We start from the raw sequence: 27,012 nt of genomic DNA on the forward strand, positions 1-27,012 counted from the left end.
GGTGGCTCAGTCATTAAGCATCTGCCTTCAGCTCAGGTCATGATGCCAGGGTCCTGGGATCAAGCCCCACAAGCAGGCTCCCTGCTCAGTGGGGAGCCTGCTTCTCCCACTCCCCCTGCTTGTATTCCCTCTCTCCCTGTGTTTCTCTATCAAACAAACAAACAAATAAATAAATAAATAATCTTGAGGGGGAAAAATTGCTTAGTTTTAAGATGTGGGCACCTTTGACTTTACAAAACACTACCATGTTACGTTTCCAAGTAGTTTGTGCCAATTTATATCACCACCATCAAGTTTACATTGCTGATAACTGTCATCTAATATCAAGACTTTTCCATGTTTGCCAATCTGATGCATGTGAAATTGGACCTGTTTTATTTTGTGTCCCTATGATTAGATTATCTTATAAATTCATTGGCTGCTAGGGCTTCCTCTTCTATGAAAAGCCTATTCATACTCTTTGCTCAGTCTCTTGTTTTTCTTACTTATAAAGTTTGTAATGTATGCACAGTAAGGTTCATTTTGGTGTATACTTCCACGTTTTAACAAATGCAATGTGTAACTCCACAATTAAGATACAAAATAGTTCCGTTGACTCCTGAGATTCCCTTTTACTGTCCTCTTTGTGGTCAAGTGCCTCTCCCCACACCAACCCATGCTAATCATTACTCAGTTTTCTACTCCTCGTTTTGCGTATTGCACGATGTAATGTAGAAGGAATTATACCATATGCAGCCTTTTGATTCTAGCTTTTTTTCACTTAACATAATGCATAGGAGAGCCACATTACTGAATGTACTAATAGCGTGTTCCTTTTATTTTTTTTAAAGTAAGCTCTACAACCAAATTGAACTCTCAACCCTGAGATCAAGAACCATATGCTCTATCAACATCCTGAGCCAGCCAGATCCCCCAGTAATTTGTTCCTTTAAATTGCCAAGCAGTATTAGTATTCCATTGCATGTATGTACCAACCACTTGTTTATTCACCAGCGGGACAGCTTGATTGCTTTAAGTTTTTGGTAATTATAAATAAAATTACTGCATTTACATATAGGCTTGTGTAAACATAAGTTTTCATTCCTCTTTGGTAAATTAGGAGTAGGATTTCTTTAATTTTAATATGCATACATAAGAGAGTCCCTTCTTCTGAACAGAGGCCTTACTACATTTATATCCCGAGCTCTTTCCATCTTCTGTTAGCTTGTTTAGTGGCTTAGTGCCAATCTTATTTTTACCTGCCCCAACAAAAATAGTCATTTTACTTTTAGTCCATGTTTATTTGAATGTATGAACATTTCAACAATTAATGTGATCACCATTTCTTCTTGCATCCCACTCACTTCTAAACAGCACATTTTAATGATCTGCTTTGGAACGATAAATTGGATTAAGTGAACAAAATGTTCTAGTATTATGACAGAACCTGGTATCTCCAAAATACATATTCTTGGATGATAGAACCTAATCATCTATTTCATGTAGGATGCTACACACTGGTCCAGAACAATTGACTTTTCTAGTCCACTTCAGCTGTGAAGGAGATGACCTTCTGTTTATTATTGCCTACATAAGAGACGAGGGAGAAGGCTAACAGATGCCCCTTGAACCTCACTTCAGGATCCTCGAAGTTTTCATGCTACTCTTGTCTATGTTTTAGGACAGACATGTAGGTCTGATTCTGGGGAAATTTGTCTTTGCTTTTTTGGGGTGTTATCTTTTTTAAAATCTAGCAAATTCCATACTGCCCTTTTAAATATGTTAACCGCTGTGAAGAAGTTCCCATTATTTTTTTCAGACAATTATCTTTTAAAAATGTTTTCATAAGAGGGGCACCTGGGTGGCTCAGTGGGTTAAGCCTCTGCCTTCGGCTCAGGTCATGATCCCAGGGTCCTGGGATCGAGCCCCACATCGGGCTCTCTGCTCTGCAGGGAGCCTGCTTCCTCCTCTCTCTGCCTGCCTCTCTGCCTACTTGTGATCTCTGTCAGATAAATAAAGAAAAAATCTAAAAAAAAAAAAAAGTTTTCATAAGATATTAACATACCAATGATTTAAATAAATCAACAGTGAAATAGATGTGCTTAATAAAAACTGGCAAATGTTTTTGTTTCGGTATTTATGTACGTGTGTGTGTGTGTGTATGTATGTTCTTATAGTTATCTATTTATCTACTTATTTATTTAGTAGGCTCTACACCCAGCGTGGAGCCCAATGCGGGGCCTGAACTCATGACCCCAATATCAACACCTTACCTGAGATCAAGAGTTAGACATTTAACCAACTGAGCCAACCTGGTGCCCCTGGAAAAGGTTTTAAAAAATAGCTTTTGGGGTGCCTGGGTAGCACAGTCATTAGGGTTTCCTACTCTTGGTTTCCACATAGGTCATAATCTTGGGGTTGTGAGATCGAGCCCTACATTGGACTCCGTGTTCAACAGGGAGTCTGCTTCAGATTCTCTCCCTCTGCTTCTCCCCACATCCCCCCCGTGCAAGTGCTAATAATTAAATAAAATCTTTGAAAAAATAACTCTGACATAGAAGAAGAAAATACCTTTATGTATAGCAGGGAGTTTTAATCAACACAAAACAGTTAAATACCTGAAAACAACTCACTCTTTGATAATTATTTTCAACTTAATGCCTTACTGGTTACTTAAGACTGATTTAGGAAAGATAAAAGACATTACCTCTATGTCAACGGGCATACAATGTATAAAGATATAATTTGTGAAAATAACCACACAAAGGAGGAGGTTAGAGTTGTATAGAACAGTTTCTGTATCCCACTGTAGCTAAGCTGGTTACTAATTCATATTAGTTTGTTGTAAATTTAAGATGTCAACTGCAATCTCCTAACCACCAAGAAAATAAGTAAAATGACAGAGAAAAAAGGAATGAGAAGGGAATCAATACATATTGATGTATTACATAAAAAAACATGTATTACAAAAAAACCCACACAAACAATGTATCACAAAAAAAAATCAAACACAAAAGACAGTAATAAAGGTGTTGAGAAACAAAAGATGTAAGATGTATAGCAAACAAATAGCAAAATGGCAGTTTTATCAGTCATTACTTTAAATGCAAATGGCTTAAACTCTCCAATCAAAAAAAGGCAGAGATTGAAAAAATGGATTAAAAAAAATTAACTATAGGCTGTTTATAGATACTTGCTTTAGATCCCAAAACATAAATAGGTTGAAAGAGGAAAAAGGGATAAAGATATTACATGCAAATAGTAACCAAAAGAGAGCTAGAATGGCTCTATTACTATCAGACAAAATAAACTTTTAAGTAAAAAAGTGTACAAGAGGGGCACCTGGGTGGCTCAGTGGATTAAGCCTCTGCCTTCGGCTCAGGTCATGATCTCAGGGTCCTGAGATCGAGCCCCGCATCGGGCTCTCTGCTCGGCAGGAAGCCTGCTTCCTCCTTTCTCTCTGCCTGCCTCTCTGCCTACTTGTGATCTCTCTCTGTCAAAAAAAAAAAAGTGTACAAGAGACAGAGCAATAATATATATTAAAAGGTCAACCCATCAAAAAGAACAATTTTTATATATAAACACCTAACAGAGTCCCAACGTACAAGAAGCAGAAATTTAAAGAATAGAAGGAAGAAACAGTTCTATGATAACAGCTGAAGACTTCAATACCCCACTTTCAATAATGAATACAAGAAGAAGGTCAATAATAGAACAGGACTTAAACACTATGTACACTCTTAAGTCCACATGGAGTATTCATTCTCCTGGAAAAATCTATGTTAGGCCACAAAACAAGTCTCAATAAATTAAAAAAAAGACTCAATCACACACAGGATCTTCTCTGACCACAATGAAAAACCTAGAAATCAGTAACGGAAGTGAATAGTTCACAATATGTAAAAATTACATAACACACTCTTAAATTACAAATATATCAAAAAAGAAACCACAATGGAAATTAAAAAGTGCTGAGATAAATGAAAATACTGTATTAAAACTTAATGAGATACAGCAAAAATAGCGCCAACAGGAGAATGCATAACTCTAAGTGCCTACACTAAAAAATTTCAGATCAGGGGCACCTGGATGGCTCAGTGGGTTAAAGCCTCTGCCTTCAGCTCAGGTCATGATCCCAGAGTCCTGGGATCAAGCCCCACATCGGGCTCCCTGCTTTGCAAGAAGCTTGCTTCTTCCTCTCTCTCTCTCTCTGCCTATCTCTCTGCCTACTTGTGATCTCTGTCTGTGAAACAAATAAATAAAATAAAATATTTCAAATCAATAAGCTAACTTTTATACCTTGAATAACTAGAAAAAGAGGAGCAAACTAAACTCAGAGCTAACAGAGGGAAGTAAATAATAGAGATTAGAGTGGAAATAACCAAAGAACAGAAAAGCAAAGGAAAAAAGCAACAAAGTCAAAAGTTGGCTCTTTGAAAAGATCAACAAAACAGATAAGCCTTTAGCTAGACTAATAAAAAGAGAGTAAGCTCCAACTGCTAAAAATCAGTAATGAAGGTAGGACATTACTACCAACCTTACAGAAACGAAAAGGATGAAAAAAATGCTATGAACAATTGTACACCAATGCATTGGATAACCAAGATAAAATCAACAAATTCCTAGAAACAAAATACTAAAAATGACTCAAGAAGAAATAGAATACCTGAAAGATCTATAAGAGAAGAGACAGAATAATTAAAAATTTCCCCTTAGAGAAAAGCTCAGGACCAGATGGCTCCACTGGTGAATTCTATTAAGCATCGAATTAACACCAATCCTTCTCAAAGTCTTCCAAAAATAGAAGAGGAAATAATACTTTGTAACTCCTTCTATTGAGAGAAAAGCCAAAGACACAAAGATACAGACCAGTCAATATCCCTTATGAATATATAATACAGAAATCCTTATCAATGGGCTCCTGAGTGGTTAAGTTGGTTAAGCATCTGCCTGTGGCTCAGGTCATAATCCAGGGTTTCTGGGACTGACTCCACATCAGGCTCCCTGCTCAGCGCAGAACCTGCTTGTCCCTCTCCCTTTGCCACTCCCCCTGCTTGTGCTCTTGTTCTCTGTCAAATAAATGAAATCTTTATTTTTTTAAAAAGATTTTGTTTATTTATTTGACAGAGATCACAAGTAGGCAGAGAGAGGCAGGCGGGGTGGGGGGAGTAGGCTCCCTGCTCAGCAGAGAGCCCAAAGTGGGACTCGATTCCAGAACCCTGAGAGATCATGACCTGAGCTGAAAGCAAAGGCTCAACCCACTGAGCCACACGGTGTCCCTAAATAAGTAAAATCTTTTAAGAAAATCATAAAAATTACTAGGCAAACCAAATTAAGCAACATATTAAAAGAATTATACACCAGGGCGCCTGGGTGGCTCAGTGGGTTAAACCTCTGCCTTCGGCTCAGGTCATGATCCCAGAGTCCTGGGATCGAGCCCTGCATCAGGCTCTCTTCTCAGAGGGAGCCTGCTTCCTCCTCTCTCTCTCTGCCTGCTTTTCTGCCTACTTGTGATCTCTGTCAAAATAAATAAAATCTTTTTAAAAAAAGAATTATACATCATGATCAAGTGGGATTTATGTCAGGAATGCAAGGGTGGTTCAAAATATGAAAACCAACAAAATGTAATATACCAGTTTAATAGAACAAAGGAAAAAAGCCACAGCTGTCTTAATTGATGCAGAAAAAGCATTTTACAAAATACAACAATCTTTAATGATAGACAGAAAACTATGAACAGAAGGAAACTTCCTTGGATGCCTGGGTGGCTCAGTCAGTTAAGTGTCTGCCTTCCATTCAGGTCATGATCCCAGGGTCCTGGGATTGAGTCCTGCATGGGGCTCCCTACTCAGTGGAGAGCCTGTTTCTCCATCTCTCTCTGCCTGCTGCTCTGCCTACTTGAGCTATCTGTCAAATAAATAAATAAAATCTTTTAAAAAGGAAGAAGAAAACTTCCTCAACATTACAGTATTTGTGAACCCCCCACGGCTAGTATCATTCTCAATGGTGGAAGACTGAAAGCTGTCCCCTCTAAGATGAGTAACAAGACAAGGATCCCTGCTTTAGCCACTTCTATTCAACATTATAGTGGAAGCTCCACACAGAGAAATTAGGCAACAAAAACAAATAAAACATACCCAAATTGGAAAGGAAAAGGTAAAATTACCTCTTTGTAGAAAATGAAGATGCTATATATAAAAAAATCCTTAAAAATCCACAAAAATATGTTAAAACTGGCAAACAAATTCGGCAAAGTTGTAGGGTGTAAGATCAACACATAAAAACTGTATATGGGGTGCCTGCCTGGCTCAGTCAGCAGAGCATGTGACTCTCGATCTCAGGGCTGTGAGTTCAGTCCCATGTTAGTGTAGTGTAGAGATTATTTAAAAATAAAATATCTTAAAAAATTGTATATCCTAGGGGCACCTGGGTGGCTCAGTTAAGTATCTGTCTTCGGCTCAGGTCATGATTCCAGAGTCTTGGGATCAAGCCCATGTCAAGCCCTGCGTCTGGTGCTTAGCAGGGAGTCTGCTTCTCCTTCTTCCTTTTCCCCTCCCTCTGCTCCTCCTCTCTCGCTCATTCTCTCAAATAAAATCTTCCAAAAATTGTATATGCTAGCAATGAACAATCTGAGAACTAAACTAAGAAAACAATTCCATTTATAACAAAGCCGAAAAGAACAAAATACATAGAATACATTTAGCCAGGATGATTTAAAAGACTTATATGGTGAAAAGTACAAAATATAACTGAAAAAAATTCTTTTTTTTTAAAGATTCATTCATTGTAGAGAGAAAGCACCAGGGCAGCACATGAGCCAGGGGAGGGGCAAAGGGACTTCAAGCACACTGCCTGCTGTGCACAGAACCCCACCCAGGGCCTGATCCCATGAGATCATGACCTGAGCTGAAACCAAGAGTTGGATGCCCAACCAACTGAGCCACCCAGGAGCCCCTACTGAAAGAAATTTCTTAAAGACCTAAAATAAGTGGTTTAAAAATGTAAAGACACTGGGGCTCCTGGGTGGCTCAGTCACGTAAACATATGACTCGATTTCAGCTTAGGTCATGATCTCAGGGTTGAGATCTAGTCCCATGTTGCACTCTGTGCTTCACGTGGAGCCTGCATAAGATTTTCTCTCCCTGGGGTGCCTGGGTGGCTCAGTCAGTTAAGCGTCTGCCTTTGGCTCAGGTCATGATCCCAGGGTCCTGGGATGGAGTCCCCCATCAGGTCCCTGCTTTTCCCTCTGCCCCTCCTCCAGCTTGTGTTCTCCCTGACAAATAAAAATTTTAAAAATGGTTAAAATGGTCGGGGCGCCTGGGTGGCTCAGTGGTTTGGGCTGCTGCCTTTGGCTCGGGTCATGATCTCAGGGTCCTGGGATCGAGCCCCGCATCGGGCTCCCTGCTCCGCAGGAAGCCTGCTTCCCTCTCTCTCTCTCTCTGCCTGCCTCTCTGCCTACTTGTGATCTCTGTCTTTCAAATAAATAAATAAAATCTTTTAAAAAAATAAAAAATTTAAAAAATGGTTAAAATGGAAAATTTTGTGTAATTTATAAACCTTTTTAATTAAAGGTTTTAAAAAATTTTATTACAATTAGAGATTATGGGGCACATGAGTGGTTCAGTCAGTTAAGCATTTGACTTTTGATTTTGGCTCAGATCATGATCTCAGGTTTGTGAGATTGAGCCCCATGTTGTTTCCATGCTGGGTGTGAAGTGTGCTTAAGATTGTCTCACTCCTCCCTCTGCATCTCCCACACCCCCCCTCAAAAAAAAAATTAGAGGTTATGAGGGAGATATTTTTATAGCTATAGAACTATTACATTCTAATGTGTCTCCACAGTGTATTATATTCTGTATCAAATAAAAAATTTCTACACGGGACATCTGGGTAGCTCAGTCAGTTAAATGTCTGCCTTCAGCTTAGGTCATGATCCAGGGTCCTGGGATGGAGCCCTGTGTGGGGCTTCCCATGCAGTGGGGAGCCTGCTTCGCCCTCTCCCTCTGCCCCTCTCCCTGCTCATCCTCTCTCAAATAAATAAAATCCCCCCCCAAAAAAAGGTTCTACAAAAGAAAGGTAAGTTTTGTTTTATTTTACTCTGCTAGATGTAAATTCTAGGGATTGGGGTTTTTTCTGTAGTATATTTAAAAAGAATTTTTTTTAAAGTAGGCTCCACACCCAGTATGGGGCTTGAACTCACGACCCAGAAATCAAGAGTTTCATGCTTTACTGACTGAGCCAGGCAGGGGCCCCTAGGAATTGTTAAATATAAAAGTATACTATATGTCTGTTCAAAAAAAGAAATACCTATTTATAATAGCTAGGAAAATAAATGAACAAAATGTTATATTTGAATCAAGTGTTTCCAGGTGAACAAATTTTTCATTATTTAAATATAAAGCAAATTTTTGTAGGGAACTTGTACTGATTAATGAAGCATTAGCAAGGATACCATATAAAGCACAATTATGCGTCCCATTAGTACTGTTCTTTTCTTTTTAATGAACAGTATGTTTTGGCAAATTTATGTAGACAACAGAACAGAACATGTTTATAACACTTCATGCAGTTCACAGCATTAAACAGAATGGTCATTAAAACAAACAAAGAAACAGCTAATGTAAAAAAAGATTTATGGAGGGGCGCCTGGGTGGCTCAGTGGGTTAAGCCACTGCCTTCGGCTCAGGTCATGATCTCAGAGTCCTGGGATCAAGTCCCACATCGGGCTCTCTGCTCTGCAGGGAGCCTGCTTTCTCCTCTCCCTCTCTCTGCCTGCCTGTCTGCCTGCTTGTGATCTCTGTCTGTCAAATAAATAAATAAAATCTTTAAAAAAAAAAAAAAAAGAAGCTTCTGAAAATCTTGAGACCCAGATGTCTAAGTAGAATAAACTGATTTCCTGAACTGTACACACATGTACAAGGTTAAGAATTTTCCAGAGTGGGACGCCTGGGTGGCTCAGCTGGTTAAGCGGCTGCCTTCAGCTCAGGTCATGATCCCAGCGTCCTGGGATCGAGTCCCGCATCGGGCTCCTTGCTCAGCCGGGAGCCTGCTTCTCCCTCTGCCTCTGCCTACCACTCTGCTTGTGCTCACTCTCGCTCCTCTCTCTCTCTCTGACAAATAAATAAATAAAATCTTAAAAAAAAAAAAAAAGAATTTTCCAGAGTATGGCTAGACATCATGGTAAGACTTCAAAAGACTCAGGAACTGGGTTAAAAAAGCTTGATTCCTGGCTTGGTAAGGTCCTTGATGTGCCTCTTACAATGAGAGTCTATCGCTCAGAAGTCATATTAATAGAAAAGGAAGATCAGGTGCCATTACTGAAATAAAAGTACTTAACCTTTTATTCTTCCCTCAATGTACATCTAGTTTCACATTAACTTTATAGAAACTATTTGACTATTGAATATTTGAATGAATGAAATTCGAATGAAATAGTGTTTATACTTACACTTGATTTTTCTAAAATATGACATTTAAGAATGGATACTCACCTTGAGAACACCTGGGAATTGTACTCACCCTTTACCAATACCCTCCTCCATACTCCTATAGCATTACCACCAAACCACCACAAAAATAAAAAAGAGAAATTTTTAAAATAACAAAACTGACAGATGTGAATTCACTAAAATTATTAGGAAGATTTAAAGTTCTATGGTTTCACAACTTTCTTAAAATGCTTGAATTTTAAAGATCTCTAGAAACTTTTTTTAAATAAAAGTTTTATTGGAGAAAAATAGAACCACCACGTACACAGGGAAAAGAGCACAAAAATTTAACTGATACAGAACAACTGAAATTCACAATTACCCAATGTTGTTTGCAATTACTTTTCAATGTCTTAAACAGCTCCCCTCAACTTGTTTTTAAAATTCTTGCCAATTTTTCAGTTGAAACAGCATCAAGTTTTCAAAAAATTAAGAGCCTCAGGGAAGGGACCAGCTTTGAAGATAACAAAAGTGACACCAAGAGTCTCCTCCTAATAGGGACCAATTCTACCTAAAAATGCCTTAAGAGTAACTATTGAGTCTTGTGGAATAGTCTATATATCTCAGAGACCATCAGGGATGAATTAGGACATGGACATAAATGGTCCAGTGTAGAGAGAGGACAAACAGAATAGCTGCATTTCCTTGTCAGATGAGTTCATGCAAGGAAACCAGGGAGAAGCTGAGAAAATAGAGGCAATGGCTGCTCAAAAAGAATTAGGAAGGCATTCTAAATACCACATACTGTTAACAGTGTGCAAGTTGATGCAATTAGAGAGAAACGGGCAACTTTTTTTTTATAACAGCTGGTCACAAATCTTGAGAATTCAAGAAAACAATCAATAGTAGACACAAGAGCCAAGTCTCCTCAGTTGACGGTTAGGACCTAGGTATTCTTCCAGACACCTCCAAACAGTCCATACTGCTGCCAAAAGCATCAAAGCAATTCTGATTTTTAAAAAATCCAAACAAAATTTTCTGCTTCTCCTCCAAGATCAGTTCCCTTCAAGGAAAAACAAGGAAGCAAAAAAAACAAAACAAAACAACCCAACCACCAAACCCACAAAACCAACCAACCAACCAACACCCCACGGATGCTAAAGAGAAGCCTTTTTACTCACATTACAAATTTGAGTAACAATACTTTTGCTATTTTCTATGTATGAACAATCCTAGGACATTCCCCTGAAAAGCAGATGTCCAGTGGCTATGAGAACTCTTCAAGAAATTTTGAAAGGAGTAAGATCAGCATAATACAGATTTTGAAATTCCCAACTAGGGGGTATATGGTGAAAATAAAGGAAGACCTTTACATCTATGTCTTTAGGAAGTTAGAAGGATGAAAGGTTTATTTAGCAAAACGGAGAGTTGGGGTGCTTCCCAAAAAAACTTTGGTAGAGAAAACAGGAATGCTAAATCCTAGGAAGCCTGTAACAATCTAATAATTGGTCCAAGTTGAAGATAAAACTGTCCAAACAACATTAAAGTCTAAAGGAAATTGAAAACTAGTTGATGAATTTTTGCTCTTATTAAAATTTACAAAACACATGGGTTTTGGTCTCTTTTGCAATATTCATATTGTTTTCATTTTTCGTATCAAGAGTTGGGTTTTTCTCTCCTACCATGTTCTTCTAGTACAGCTGATCAGCAATTTTCTATTTCAGCTATTTTTATAAGTACCTGTTAATCAGAACAGTAAACAGGGCTAAGCCATATACACACATCCCATGGTCACAAACAGAACATCTTAGGATGTGCATATACAAGAGATTATGTAAGCAACTGTCCCTCTACTTGAAAACTTGTTTCCAAATAAGTTTTTTTTAAACATCCCTTTCAGTGTAACAGAACATTACTTAGTAAAATATCAATAGCTATGACAACTTATTTTTCTTTTCAAGGGAAATCACAAAACAGGTGAACAACCAAGTCCAGGGTGGTTTTTCTATTTGATAAATACATCCAGAACTCTGTACAGTAAATAAAGTTTGCATGCAGTTTAAGTATCTTTAAATGACATTTTAAGCAAATAAACCCTTTGCTTCATAATTAATGGTGTATAAGAACCCCCCCTCCTTTTTTAATAGCCATTGGACCTCTTCCCCAGTTCCAAAGAGGAATCATGAAGACCAGGTACTTTCTTAAGAATTTTCTGCACATCATACTAAATAACATGCAAAGAGTTCAACAACATTCTTCTTAAAGGTTAAGTATTAACTCTTTAAATGGGCATGTTAACCACTGAAAAAGTCGACTCAACTATTTCCATTACACTGCTTCATTTGGTCATTGGTAGTATAAAAGAAGTCAAACAATATAGGATCAACAGGTTAGTTTATCCACTGGCTACTGTGTATGATACCAAATATTTGGAGGCCAAGGTTTTATGCGATATAATTGTACTGGTTTGGATTTTCTTTATCTCTTTCCATGTAGTCCCGATCAATTAAGGATTCTATTCTCTTCTTAAGATCAGCAGGCTGTAAGAGAAGGCAAATTTTCAGTGTAAACCTTATACATAGGCTCAAGCCATGTACCAATACCCCATTAAAAAAAAAGAAGTTTGGGCTCACTGATTTAATGTATTTAATCTCCCTATTTTTTAAAAGAGAAAAATATAATGAAATAAAACCAGATTAAGAAATATTTTTATACTATACATATACTGTCACATCTTGTCATATCATTACACAATACTTTGTTACTTTCTATCTTAAAGAGGTTTTTTGAGGGGTGCCTGGGTGGCTCAGTGGGTTAAAGCCTCTGTCTTGGGCTCAGGTCATGACCAGGGTTCTGGGATGGAGCCCCGCATTGGGCTCTCTGCTCAGCGGGGAGCCTGCTTCCCCCTCTCTCTCTGCCTACTTGTGATCTCTGTCTGTCAATTAAATAAACAAAATAAAAAAAAAAATCTTTAAAAAAAAAGAGGTCTTTTGAGAACCAGCTCTTCTCTGCACAAATACAAAAGACTAACTTAATCATAACTTTCACACAAGGAATACATCATAGTTCGGAAAAACAGAATTGCTATTTAGTTTTGCCAACAGAGTTTGAGAAGATAAGTAGGCCCTAAATTTGGGCAAAAGCTAGTTCGCAAAGTCAGGATGCATTTTTATAAATTAAGCTAAAAACTGTACTATAAAAAACACTATTTACAAGAATGCTATAACAAACGGTCTGATAAGTGAATTACCTCACAGTTTAGGTCTCGGTATTTCAGGTTTACTTGTATTTAAGTTTTACCTGTTACCTACTATAACAGTGTGGATTTCTGAATCCTACTTGTGGTTGAAAACTTCTAACTTGTTCTCATGATTGCATTCTTAGCTCTTAGAAGACAAAATTTCACTGTCTTTTACATGTAGCCTATAAAAAGAATATAATCTTGCTGACAGAATTTTTCATAGTGCACTTGATTAGAGAAGAGTAAAGAGCAAAAGTAGTTTGAGGGCGGTCAAAAACCAAATTTTATTTATTTATTTATTTATTAAATTTTAAAAAAGATTTTATTTATTTGACAGAGATCTCAAGTAGGCAGAGAGGCAGGCAGAGAGAGAGGGGAGGAAGCAGGCTTCCTGCTGAGCAGAGAGCCCAATGCGGGGCTAGATCCCAGGATCCTGGGATCATAACCCGAGCCAAAGGCAGAGGCCTTAACCCACTGAGCCACCCAGGTCCCTCTAAAAACCAGTATTTATTATACTGATCCTTTAATTGCCTCAGTGACCTCTTTGGCTGAAGGTGAAAGGGTTTAAGGCAGAACATAATGCTAAGAGTGTGGTAATGAGAAGGCAGGCTTAGGTTTGGAGAAGACAGAAAGCCTGCCTTATTAGCATTAATAGCTAACAAGCACTTACTATGCCAGGCCCAGTGCTAAGTTTTGTACATAGATCGTATCTCATTTAAGCCCCACGATGAACCTATGAGGTACGTACTATTATCATCCTCATTTTGCAAAACATGGTGAAGTGATTTACCTAAGCCCAAAGCTCCTAAGAACCTAAAGAGCCAAGAGTCTATCCAAACTCTACAAAGTACTTATCATCACAAAAGTTTGGGAACCTTCTTAAGAAAAACTTGGAAAACGGACCAATAAAACACCACACTGTCTAAACCTCTTTATTATTGGACATTTATACCGGAGCACATCCATTTAAATGACCAATTTCAGGTTGCCAGAACAATTGCTAAACTTTTCAAAAAGATGCCTGATGACTAATTATCTGTAGAGAGTTTTTAATGAACACTTATATAAGCTAACTAGACAGAAGATTAAAGTAACCAAATCCATCAAAATATCAAGGGATTTCAAAAAGAAAAAAAGTAACAAAATCACAAAGCTCAAAGGAAATACTGTGAATGAACCTGAAAATTTCACACTCATTTAGCAGCTAAACTTTCAGATATAAGAGCCCTTCTAGTGTTCCCCTTTGTCACAGTTACCCACATATGCTAACAAAGGGGTCTTTTTGGGAGGGGGTGTCACATATGAGCATGAGAAATGAGTTTTGTCCCTCCAAATGGTCTTGAGGCTTTAATCTATGTTTTTAAAAAGATTTGTGTCTGAAAACGTAATGTGTTCTCTTTCACATATTACAAGCTCAATTCAAAAACAAAGAAGAACCTACCTTTACTGGAAATTTCAGCTGGTTGTACACTTCCGAAACAAGAAGATTGTGGCTAAGTGTCTTTCTCATCTTCATAATTCGAACAATTGCAGCATCAATTTGATACTGTCTGTCTTGAAATACTCTTTCTGTAGTGCTTGCTTGTTCCTCAACCTAACAAAAAAGTTTTTAAACTTAGCAACTGTACCTAAAGTGAAACTTGCTTACACAAAACCTATTAATGATTTAAATATACTGATTTATTTTAAAAAACCTTATAAATACAGATGATGACATAAAAAAACCTACAACAACTCCTTTCTGTCCTAATTATATTGTCCTGTACCAATGAAGTAATGCCAATATTAGTTAACAGAAAAATACCACTTAAAGTTGCCTTTTTAGAAGTAAGAGATGGCTGATGTAGCATTTACCATTTTCTTTTACTTTGTCCTCAAAATCTTCTAAATGTGTCACAAGGGGTTACTGACCAGATTTCTGTAGGACATTAGCTTATCTGCAAAACAGACTGACTCCTATCTGTGACTTAAAGAATGGTACTAGCTAAGCGAACTAGAGTCAAACTTTTTAAAAATTAATTTTTATTTTATAATACATAAACCAGAAATGTGGTGTTAGTGATTACATTTGTTCAATACTAACAGAAATTTAGGTGTTTATGAGATAGTTTATCAATTTTAATGCTAAAACAAAAATGTCCATCTTTAGCACCTAAGTTAAAAGAATAGTTTGGGCTTTTTATAGCCAATTTCTTTCTGATATGGCATAAATATTTTAAAAGAATACGGTACTCTTCTAAAAGTATCGCACCTTTGATGTGGATGTGAATAAGACAGGAAAACTTGTCTAAGATACTGACTTCTATCCCACATTAAAACTTTTCCTCATGTACTATATTAAACCTTGGAATTGAAACCAAATCGTTTCAGGAAATGCTGCAGATGTTTGTTTCTGTAATAAAAGTCTCTTATAAATTCAAATGGCAAAAAACCCCAGAAACTTCACTGTTAATCAAAGAAATACTAAATAAATCATTCAGAGATTTTACTCAGCAAGTTGGCAAAGATTTAAAAAAGAAAATGTCTTTACTGCTGGTAAGGGCACCATTAAGACAGGCATTCTCACTGCTAGATGGAGTATAAATTGGTCCAGTATTTCTGGAACACAATACGACATCATTTTTAAGACTCTTACAATGCTCATACTTTTTAACCCCAAAGAAGTACTTCCATGAATTCATTATAAAGTCTCAGAGAGATTAAGATTTAGGTACAAAGATGTTTCTTGCAGTTTTATTGACAAGACTAAGAAATTATTAATTTAATTGCTCAACAGGCATTGGTTGAATAAATTATAATGGCCATGTAAAAGAACACTGTGTGGCCATCTGCCATTTTATGAAGGTATTTAGTGGCATGGAAACTCTGAAGATTTAACGTTAAGCAAAAAAAAAAAAAAAAAAAAAAAAAAACCAGAATATAAATCCTGAGTGAACTTCCCCCCAAAAACTTCAAGATCAAGTACTGAAATATATTGAGCTAGATACAGGCACAGAAAATGTTAGTTGGTGGCTGTAGTACAGGTGTAAAATCCTCCATATAAATATTTATTATGAACACGTCTAATTCCAGGGCATCAGAACAAGGAGAATGCAAAAGAGATACCGTTTCTTTCATCTGGATTTGATTGATCTTTATCCTGAAAAGTTTGTGTTTGAAATCATCATTACAAATGAACTTGTCACCATCTTCAATATCTTTGCCCTTTGGATTTTTTGCCAGAACTCTAGCTTTGCCACAGGCCAATGACTGCAGTGTTCTCCTTAATTCTCCATCCTCTGAAGAACAAACAGTGGATTTGTTATTTGTTACTAGTTCATCAACACAAACCACTACATTCACTCCAATCTACTACCCCATCCCTCTATTAAAATGGTTTCCTTTTTCTCCCCAAGGTCATCAGTGACTTCCTCTTTGTCCTAACCAATGCCTTTCTCCCTGTGGTCCTCTAAAGACTTTAAATGATTCCATGTGTATAACTACCAAATCTTCAGAAATATCTCACTTCCTTCTAATCGCACATTCAAAAGACACCTCCAAGCATGCCCGGGTGGCTCAGTCCATTAAGCGTCTGCCTTTGGCTCAGGTCATGATCCCAGGGTCCTGGGACTAAGTTCTGCATTGGGCTCCTTGCTCAGTGGGGAGCCTGCTTTGACTTCTACCTGCCACTCCTCCTGCTTGTGCTCTGACAAACAAAATCTTTTTTAAAAATCTTAAAAAAAATACCTCTACGTGGCTGTTTTACTCCAATATGTCCAAAGTTTAATTCATAATCTTCCCCAAAAAACTGCGTCCTCTTTCCACTTGTTAGCCTGAAACTACCAATCCACTCTGGTGTGCAACCCTGGCGTCATCTTTAACTATTCCTTCCCTTTCATCCTTCATGGACCTGGCAATTACTCCCTTAGAGATAGATGTCTCCTCTCCATTCTCACTGGCCTCATTCTAAACTAAGCCCCTTATCACTTTATGTCTGAACTACCCCCACGAGTTTCTGGACTGGCATCTCTTCAACCCACAAGCTGCCCTATTATCTACTGATTCCAGGTAAATTGTCCAAACAAGCCACTTCTATTATGTCTCATACTTGAGACCCTATAGAGCGGGTTTCATCTGCTAGATCTGCAAGGCTTTCCACAATTAGGCTCTATTCATCGTACCTATCTATCTTTGTAGCTCACTATCTGATGCTGTAGTTAAATACTTCATGACTCCTGCCCACACGGTGCTCATTCCTAGTGCTAAGCCTTTTCTCCCACTACCTCCCCTGGCAGCTTCTGCCATCTCCCTAACTAAAACTTGAAAGCCCACCTCAAATATCACCTCCTTCATGAAGGATTTCCCAATTATACCAGCCCACAGACATCTCCTGCTTCACTGAAATCCTAACACATTCCTAGTCAGCACCACAGATTGGTAACTTACTGGTTGTGAAATTATTACAAATGTCATTTCCCCCTTTCCCCATGAGTGCTGAGGAGAGGGATTATTCCTCTGTATCCCCCCAGAGCCCTTAACCTAGTGGAATGCACACAGTAGACACCGAATAATGCTTGCTAATTGACTGATTCAACACAAACCTATTCCAGTAGCCTGCTTGATTTCTTCTAAACTGAACTCCTCTCCCTCGTTAAACATTAGCAGCACCAGGGTTTGGAAAAGAGAGACCTGGAGTTCTTTTTTACCCTGTTGGAGAAACAGCAGTATTTAGCCATCATTTTTTTAACATACATGAAAATTAATCAAATATCTAATCTTTAACAGGAAAAACATTTTTCAATTAGTAGACTCAGAAACATGGATTAACATTATCCAGAAAAGCCAGTATGTTCAGTGTAGGGTTTAGGTGTGAGCCTACCTTAAACAGGAAGGATTGGGTGACCTTTTTATAGGTCTTTTTTTTAAGCCTTATAATTAAAACAGAACAACAAAGTAATGAAAATTAATAACTCAGCCTTACGTGTCATTACAGATTATTTTTCACAAGCAGCAAGAAATCACTATTTCAAATGCATTTTCAACTTGTTGGATTCAAATTAGTCATGAAAAGCTGCAGGGATTTTTTGAAATTAGATATTGGAACTGTTCTCCTTTACACCCACTCTATTCTCTAGCTCCCAGCAACAAGAAGTTTCTTGTCAAGAAGCAGCAATGAGAATTCTGCATCCACAGGTAGGGAAAGGATGGCAGGAAAAGGGTGACTGGTTTTAGGTTTTGTAGCAGGGCCAATTCAACCACGAAGAAGATCACCTTCTTAGGATACACACAGAGCTATGAAAAGCAGTAACTCTGTCAGGTATTTAGGATAAACTTTAAAACAGCTTAAACCTTCCAGTGAAGAGGAATGACCTCTTGGTGAGCACAGCACAACATACACAGGAGTTGAATCACTATGCTGTACACGTGAAACTAATATAACATTGTATGTCAACTTTAATAAAAAAATTTTTCAAGGAAAAAAAAGGAGGACCTCAACATCAAAGACAAAGATGAAAACTAGCCTTGGGGAACATCTACTTACCTCTTTAAATTCTGCCTTTAGTACACAGTGCCCTAGGGTTGACTGCCATTGAAGTTTCCGGCCACTATGTTTGCCTAGGTAAAATGTCTTGAAAATCTCCTGAAGTTTCACCATCTACAATAAATAAAATACAGCTTCATTTAAGCTCTGTATCCAGTATCACTTTTCACCATTCTTTATATTTACCTCATGTGTAACAGTTTCTACAAGTTTTTAGTATCGGGTTTTATACCCAGTAGCTCCACTGATCACTCTGATATAAGGTAATGGTCTCCCAACTACCAAATCTAATGGCATTATCAATCAGTTTTTATACTCTTTGATCTCTGCAACATTTAAACATCCGACTTTTGAAACATTTACCTCCAATGGCTTTTGTGCCTCCAAACCATACTGGTTTCTTTATCTCACTATTTCTTCTTCACTGGTTTCCTTCAAAGGTTCCTCTTCCTACCATATGCAAAATGTGAACCTTTTCCAAAGTTCTGTCTCAATCCTTTTCTTCCTATTTCTATCTTCCTCTTAATGAGGGAGATCTCTACCCCCCTGGCTTCCATGATCATCTCCATGAAAGAGTCTCAATACCTATCTCTAGCCTTAACCCCCTTTCTAAGCTTCAGTCCCGAGTTTAAGACAGTTCCCTAAAACTTAGAACGGATTTACCCACTCACTCAGCAATCCAACCCCCAGGTGATAAATAAGCAAAATTTCTGAGAGCTAGGTACACCTGGGGAACTAAAAGAAGAGTCAGAGAAATTGGCCCTGAACCCAGAAACTTAACATCATAAACTATGCTCTAATGATATAAGTACGAGAGTCATATGAAAAGAAAAGCAAAATATTAAAACAGTTGGCATTTGGTACTGGTGTGCTTACTGACACAGACTTTTAGAAAGTATTTATTTTTCAAAGACAAGCAAAACAGAAGCTTTATGTATTTCTATGCTTATAACTCAAGTCCTGAACAGCAACTCTTACCTCTGGTGGTAAATGGACTTCCATAGGCACATATGTTGGCCAATAACCCATTGTCAGGATATTCACAGTTAATTCAATATTCCCAGGTACATTCTGGTTCTGCATATACTACAATAAGATCAACATATACATTGAGATCTTAAGAATAAAAGTGCGTACATTTCATGTCATACTAAATGACCCATTCAAGAAGTTCCCCATTACAAAATTAGATGCAAACACTGAGCATCTTTAAAATAAAATGCAACTGGGGTGCCTGGGTGGCTCAGTGGGTTAAGCCTCTGCCTCTGGCTCAGGTTGTGATCTCAGGGTCCTGGGATCGAGCCCCACATTGGGCTCTCTACTCAGCAGGGAGCCTGCTTCACCCCTCTCTTTGCCTGCCTCTCTGCCTACTTATGATCTCTGTCAAATAAATAAATAAAATCTTAAAAAAAAAAGTTAAGAGGCAACTGTCATAAAAGGACTATAAATGAAACCTTTATCAAATATACTAGCTAATATTTTATTACAATGGCACACAAGGATGACATGACCTTGTTAGAGGCATTATTGACTTAATTTCTCACTTTAGGCTGGGCTGTTATAGGTAGAATCTCATTTTCTCCTTTTTTTTTTTTAAGATTTATTTATTTGAGAGAAAGTGGGAGAGAGAGAGAAGAGAGAGGAGGGTCAGAGGGAGAAGGAGGCTTCCCGCTAAGCAGGGAGCCTGAAGCGGGACTCAATCCTGGAACTCTGGTACCATGACCTGAGCCCAAGGCAGTTGTTTAACCAACTGAGCCACCCAGGCACCCCTCATTCTCCATTCTTTTCCCCCACCACCTGTAGTCCCCACCTTTGGAGACCTCTATGTGACTTGAAACACCTTGTAGCAAACCCCCATTCCTCACCCCACCAGCCAACCCAAGTCTCCGGTTTTTCACTTGCTCCACTGCATGTTTGCAGGGGGTGACCTGAGGAGGGGAAGGAAGAAGAAGGGGAAAGGGCAAAGCAGATAAACCCTACTCTGTCACTACTATAGGACCATGATCTTGCTCTTGTGTGGCCCACTCTCAGCTCCTACCACAGCAGCAATATAGTGGTAAAGAAGTCATTACTAAAACCCTGAGAGGAAAATCTAATTTGTGATCACTATTACCTATGCTTTTAAGTATTTCAAAACCACCTTCTACCAAAATCTGCAATATTACAGATCTAGCTTTTCATTCTCAATGTCCCCCAAAGGCCTTATACAAACATTCTATCACCTCTCCTCCTTCCCTACTGACAGCTTTAAACATACCAATCATCAAAAGCGACTAGATGCTAGCAAAAGCCCTGTTCTCATGATCTAGCTATAGTTTTTCTTGTCCTGACTTCAGTCAACACATTTTGTTTTTTGTTACTGTGGCTAGACATACTGGGAATCATTTTGTTGGTGATTTTTTTTGCTCTAATGTGAGTATCATCTAAGCTGCTATAACGTATTTACAAATACAGGTTTCTATTTATCCTCTTCAGTGCAAATCACAAGAAGATAACTAAATATAGTTAAGTTTGAGAAATTAAGAGTTTAACTCACTTTTACCTGTTTGAACTGAATCATGATGTCTTTAGAAAGCTCCATGTCTTTAAACATTCCTTCAAGTTTGCTGGTGAAAGCAGCTCCACATTCTATTAAAAATATTTATACATTTATAATATTTTAAAGTGGTAAAAACAAAGAATATTGAAAATGAGAAATATAAAACTTACTTTAGCATGAAATATTATCACAAAAATGAAAAAATCCTTACCCTAAAGTATATGCCCCACTAATTCAGAGTCAAACTCTTTAATCCTGCAGTAACCTTATCTACTATTTAGGCTTAAGATAAATGGAAATATTTATACAAATAATAAAAACAAGAACAATGCTTTATTTTTTTAAAAAAACTGCAGCAGCTCTGGATATGTACACTAGGTTGGAAACCTCATGAGCTTACTCAATTTACATTTTCATCATATGAACAATGATTAATCAAAGAGGCAATTAAAGAGCAAAAATTAAGCCAACATTTTCCCTCAGAGATCAAAGAAAAGGAACAGAAAGATGACAATCATACCATGTTTAAGTTTGGACAGCATCGATTTTTCAGCATCTACAGATGCACTCTTCCCAACTAGCAGGCGCTTGGCTAAATCTTTCTTATAGAAGGCCTCGAAAACATCCTTACCTATGTTAAATAATAAAATACAACTCATAAGAGTCCAATAAAAAGTTCTGACAAAAATTGCTCTAATGTGCTTAATAAATCACACCATTACTCCAAGTTATTTAAATTTATACATTTGTCCCTAGTTCATTATGCAACAGACATTAAAGGTAGATACTATGTTGGTTATTCCAAAAGTTCTTTGCTGTAAAGAATTAAGACTGCATTAACTTTTCTTTAAAAAAAAAAAAAACTTTAGTCAGTTGGTGGCTTTAGCATCAACAGAAATTAAAACAAGTAGCAAAAATCAACGCTCTTAATAAATGGAATAAGTAGTAGCATAAGGCAATTAAGCAATATTCCTCAAGTACCCTAATGAATTAAATGCAACAAAAATAATACAATTTTCAATATCTAACTCCCAAATAAATTGTCCCTCCTGATTGACTATACTTGATAGTTTCTCTGCAGAGTGTTCTGTTTCAAAAGAAAAATTTTAAAAAACACTTACCATAGATAAATCTAAATATGATCATAATTTTATCCAACATTTTTTCAAGTTCTTCATCTGTAGCTTCTTTGTTGCCTGCACGAAGCTTTGAATCTACATACTTAGCTAAAATGGGGGGAAAGTTCATTGTTTAGTGATCATATTTAGGGATCATGAGTATCTATAAGGTACCAGACACTATATATACCTGAATAGGAGTGTGATACACTGAGTTTTTAATGTTCCAGAGGTATACATACATTTTTTAAAGTCTCTAAAGTCAAGGACAGCAAGTGACTTATTCACTGCCACAGAGCTAATAAATACCAGAGCCTGAACTCAAACCCAAGTCTCCTGGATCCCATAATGTACTTTCCACTTCCACTATCTTGATGCATATTAAAATGGGGTAGTGGTATCTTGGGAGGGGGGATAGTGTATACAGAACCATGCTGGAGTCATCAAAGCCCCTGAAGATGGTCAGGAGGTCCAAGATGGCAGCACAGGAAGAGCCTGAACTCACCTCCTCCCATGAACACACTCCCAGCTACAGCTACATGGGACATTTCCTTTTTTTTTTTTTTTAAGATTTTTTAATTTATTAGACAGACAGAGTTCACAAGTAGGCAGAGAGGCAGGCAGAGAAAGAGAAAGCAGGAAGCAGATACCCCGCTGAGCGGAAAGCCCGATGTGGGGCTCTGGGGCTCGATCCCAGGACCCTGGGACCATGACCTGAACCGAAGGCAGAGCCACCCAGGCGCCCCAGGACATTTCCTTTTGAAAAACATCTGAAAACTAGATGAACTGTTCTCCACAACAAAGGATAAGAAGATCACTTCAAGATAGGTAGGAGAGGCAGAGACCACACAGGTATAGCAACACACAATAGGGAAAGATTTCACCAGACAGGTGCTTCTCTTGGAGGAATAAGGGGTTGGTGTCTTACTTCAGGCACCCTGGCCCCAGTGATCTGCACCACAGAAAGAAGCACCTGAAACATCTGACTTAAAAAACCAACAGAACTGATTTCCGGGGATCCCAAAGTGCTAAAGGAAATGGAGAGTCCACTCTTAGGGGACCCTCTTATTGCCTGGCTCACCCCAAGACCCAGTGAAAAAACAGCAGTTTGAAAAGGACCTACACTATGTGTGAAAGATACATTTGCTGACCTGAGGGCGTATCAGCTGGAGAGGCAGGATACAGCTAATATGCTCCCTAGAGATCAAGGTGCTGGCAGATACCACCACAGCACTTTCCACATAGCCTCCTAGCTGAATTCAACAATACACTGAAAGGATCATACACCATGATCAAGTGGGATTTATTTAGGGGATGAAAGGATGGTTCAATATTCACAGATCAGTCAACATGATATACCACATTAACCAAATTAAAGATAAAGATCATATGATCATCAACAGACATAGAAAAAGCATTTGATGAAATTCAACATTCATTTAGGATAAAAAAATCTCAACAAAGTGGGTATAGCACGAACATACTTCGACAAAATAAAGGCCATATATGACATACCCACAGCTAATCTCATACTCAACAGAAAAGCTGAAAGCTTTTCCTCTAAGATCAGGAATGAGACAAAAATACCCACTATCTCCACTCTTACTCAACATCGTATTGAAGTCTCATCACAGCAAGTAGGAAAGGAAAAGAAATAAAAGGCCTAACAAAGTGGAAAGGAAGAAGTAAAACTGTCACTATCTGCACATGACATGACACTAGAAGAAAACCCTAAAGACCGAGGAGCTATTAGAATAAATTAATTCAGTAAAGTTGCAGAAAACAAAATATACAAAAGTCTGTTGTGTTTCTATACACTAATAATGAACTATCAGGAAGAGAACTCAAGAAAACAATCCCATTTACAACTGCATCAAAAAGAATAAAATACAAGAGCAGTGGATTAAGCATCTGACTCTTGGTTTCAGCTTAGCTCGGGATCTCAGGCTCGGAAAAAGGAATCCCTCGCCAGGCTCTATGCTCGGCGTGGAGTCTGCATTAAGACTCTCTCTCCCTCTCACTCTGCCCCTTTCCACTGCTCTCTCTCAAATAAATAGATCTTTAAAAAATAAATAATAAAATACCTAAAAGTAAATTTTTTGAAAAGATTTCATCTGTTTATTTGAGAGAGAGAGCACAAGCAGGGGAGGGGTAGAGGGAGAGAGAGAGAAGCAGACTCCTTGCTGAGTAGGGAGCCTAACACAGGGCTTGATCCTAGGACCCATGAAATCGTGACCTAAGCCAAAGGCAGCCACTTAACTGACTGAGCCACCCAGGTGCCCACCCTAAAAATAAATTTAACCAAGGAGGTGAAAGACCTGTACATGGAAAACTACAAGATACTGATGAAAGAAACTGAAGATAGAAAAAGAAATGGAAAAATATATCATTCTCATGGATCAGAGGACTTACTAATGTTAGTATGTCCATACCACCTGAAGTAATCTACAGATTCAATGCAATCCCTATTAAAATTCCAATGGTATTTTCCACAAAACTATAACAAGTAATTTAAAAGTAGGAATGGAACCACAAAAGATCCCAAATAACTAATCTCGAGAAATAATAAGGCCAGAGGTATCATGCTCCAATTTCAAACTATACTACGAAACTGTAGTAATCAGTGCTCACTTTGGCAGCATATATAACAAAAACTGGAAGGATACAGAGATTAGAGTGGCCCCTTGCAAGGATGACATACAAATTCATGAAGCATTTCATAGTTATCTTTTTAATTTTTTATTTTTTAAAAGATTTTATTTATTTATTTGACAGAGAGAGAGACAGTGAGAGAGGGAACACAAGCAGAGGGAGTGGGAGAGGGAGAAGCAGGCTTCCCGAGTGGGAACCCGATGTCAGGCTCAATCCCAGGGCTCTGGAATCATGACTTGAGCCGAAGACAGATGCTTAATGACTGAGCTACCCAGGAGCCCCACATTCCAAATTTTAAAAAAACAAATTTTTAAAAAACCCTATAGTACTAATCAAAACAGTATGGTATTAACACATAAAGAGACATACATATCAATGAATAGAGAACCCAGATATAGACCCATGCTTATATGGTCAATTAATTTATACCAAAGGAGGCAAGAATATACGATGGGAAAAAAGTCAAGTCTCTTCAATAAATGGTATTGGGAAACCTGGACAGCCACACACAAAAGAATTAAACTGGATCAGGATCTTACACCATACAAAAAAAATTAACTCAAAATGGATTAGAGACTTGAATGTCTTTTTAATGGATGGATGAAGACCTGAAACTATAAAACTCCTAGAAGAGAAAACAGGCTGTAGACTCCTGGATATAGGTCTAAGCAGTGTTTTTTTTTTTTTTCTAAATCTGACTCCAAATGCAAAAATAAACAGAGGACTTCAAACTAAAAGCTTCTGCACAGAGAAGGAAACCATCAACAAAATGAAAAGGAAACCTTTTTGGGAAAAGATGGAATGAAGATATCTGCAAATCATATATCCTATAGGGTATAAAGAACCCAAAATAAAGAACCCATACAACTCACTTAACCAAAAAATCCATTAAAAAATTGGCAGAAGATATAAATGTCTTTTTCCAAAGACAAACAGATGGCCAACAAGCACATGAAAATATGCTCAATATCACTAATCAACAAGGAAATGCAAATCAAAATCATACTGGGGTATCAACTCACATCTGTCATAATAGCTAGTATGGAAAAGACAAAAAATGGTGCTGGTGAAGATGTGGAGAAAAGGGAATCCTTGTGCACTGTTGGTGGGAATGCAAACTGGTGCAGCCACTGTGGAAAACATTATGCAGGTTCCTCAGAAAATTAATAGAGCCACACCATATGACTGAGCAATTCCACTACAAAGATAATGCGAACACTAATTCAAAAACATGCACACCTAGGGGCGCCTGGGTGGCTCAGTGGGTTAAGCCACTGCCTTTGGCTCAGGTCATGATCTCAGGGTCCTGGGGTTGAGTTCTGCATTGGGCTCTCTGCTCATCAGGGAAGCCTGCTTCCTCCTCTCTCTCTGCCTGCCTCTCTGCCTACTTGTGATCTCTCTCTGTCAAATAAATAAATAAAATCTTAAAAAAAAAAAAAAAACATGCACACCTCTATGTTCACTATAGCATTACCTACAATATCCAAGGTAGGGAAACAACCTAAGTGTTCATCAATGGATGAATGGATAAAGAAGGGTGTGTGTGGGTGTGTGTGTAACAGAATACTACTCAGCCATGAAAAGAAAGAAATCTTGCCTTCTGCAATAACATGGATCTTAAGGGTTTTATGCTAAGTGAAATGAAGAAAGAGAAATAAGACAAATACCACGTGATTTCACTTACATGTGGAATCTAAAAAACAGAACAAAACCAAAATTCAGACCCAAATACAGACAACAGATTGGTGGATGCCAGAGCGAAGGGGGGTTGGGGTGCCAAAATGGATAAAGGTGATAAAGTACAAATTCAGCTATAAGATAAGTCAGTCATGGGGATGTAATATACAGCATAGGGAATACAGTCCACAAACATTGTATTAACTCCGTAAGGGGACAGATGGTAACTAGGCTTATTGCAGTGACCATTTCACAATGCATTCAAACACTGAATCACTATGTTGTACATCTAGAAACTCACATAATATTGTATGTCAAGTACATCTCAAAAAAAAAAAAAAAGCCACTGAAAGACCTCGCCCATCCTCTGGGGTGTCCATTTCACACTGATGTTAAGCAATCTTAAACACTACTTATTAAAACAAACCAGATGCATCACAGAGTAAAAGGCAAATTTTGTTAAAAAATTAAAGGGTAAATAGTAGACCAATGAAATTTCATCCTTCTGGCAGAAGACACTAGACTTTCATCACAGGGTACCTCTCTTTCTGAAATTAAAGGGTAGTTTAGTAGGGAAATCTGAGAAACACTGCTGTATACCATAGCCTTATACTACATGGGCCCAAATTATTAAGCTTATTTTTTGTCCTGGACGTTTGTCCTTGCAGGCTAGAAACTAATTTCTTGCTACCCTCTCTTGTAGCATGAAGTGTGGGGTTCTAGAAGTAGCACCCTGCCCCACCTCTAAATTGCTACAGGCTTAGAAAACAGGTATCCAGCTTAGTATAAATAAGAGCAAATAGGGTTTAATGTATTATCTTATAAAGAACATTATGTTTGACACGTGAACTTGAGAT

At 37.9% G+C, this 27,012-nt stretch overlaps 1 protein-coding gene and 1 non-coding gene across 6 annotated transcripts in view; one reads left to right on the top strand and one right to left on the bottom strand.

Annotated features, from left to right (window-relative positions):
- Positions 1 to 10,787: 10,787 nt before the first annotated feature.
- The window catches only part of CUL4B (cullin 4B), a 109,085-nt gene continuing 92,860 nt past the window's right edge, over positions 10,788 to 27,012 (bottom strand). For 3 of the 5 annotated variants that reach the window (XM_059158537.1, XM_059158536.1, XM_059158539.1), the window contains exons 13-21: positions 21,830 to 21,934; positions 21,229 to 21,339; positions 20,706 to 20,797; positions 19,148 to 19,255; positions 18,170 to 18,283; positions 17,229 to 17,334; positions 15,754 to 15,926; positions 14,090 to 14,242; positions 10,788 to 11,947 (exon numbers count right to left, since the gene is read on the bottom strand). In XM_059158537.1, the coding sequence (XP_059014520.1) occupies positions 11,852 to 11,947; positions 14,090 to 14,242; positions 15,754 to 15,926; positions 17,229 to 17,334; positions 18,170 to 18,283; positions 19,148 to 19,255; positions 20,706 to 20,797; positions 21,229 to 21,339; positions 21,830 to 21,934 (1,058 nt within the window). In that variant the 3' untranslated portion in view covers positions 10,788 to 11,851. The remainder of the gene's footprint in view (positions 11,948 to 14,089; positions 14,243 to 15,753; positions 15,927 to 17,228; positions 17,335 to 18,169; positions 18,284 to 19,147; positions 19,256 to 20,705; positions 20,798 to 21,228; positions 21,340 to 21,829; positions 21,935 to 27,012) is intronic. The other 2 variants (XM_059158538.1, XM_059158540.1) reach the window with 1 other exon arrangement.
- LOC131822378 (U6 spliceosomal RNA) lies at positions 24,450 to 24,553 on the top strand. Its single transcript, XR_009350242.1, has one exon. It is a non-coding gene; the product is annotated as a U6 spliceosomal RNA (small nuclear RNA).

The sequence above is a fragment of the Mustela lutreola genome, chromosome X, assembly GCF_030435805.1.
Source record: "Mustela lutreola isolate mMusLut2 chromosome X, mMusLut2.pri, whole genome shotgun sequence".
Taxonomy (NCBI): domain Eukaryota; kingdom Metazoa; phylum Chordata; class Mammalia; order Carnivora; family Mustelidae; genus Mustela; species Mustela lutreola.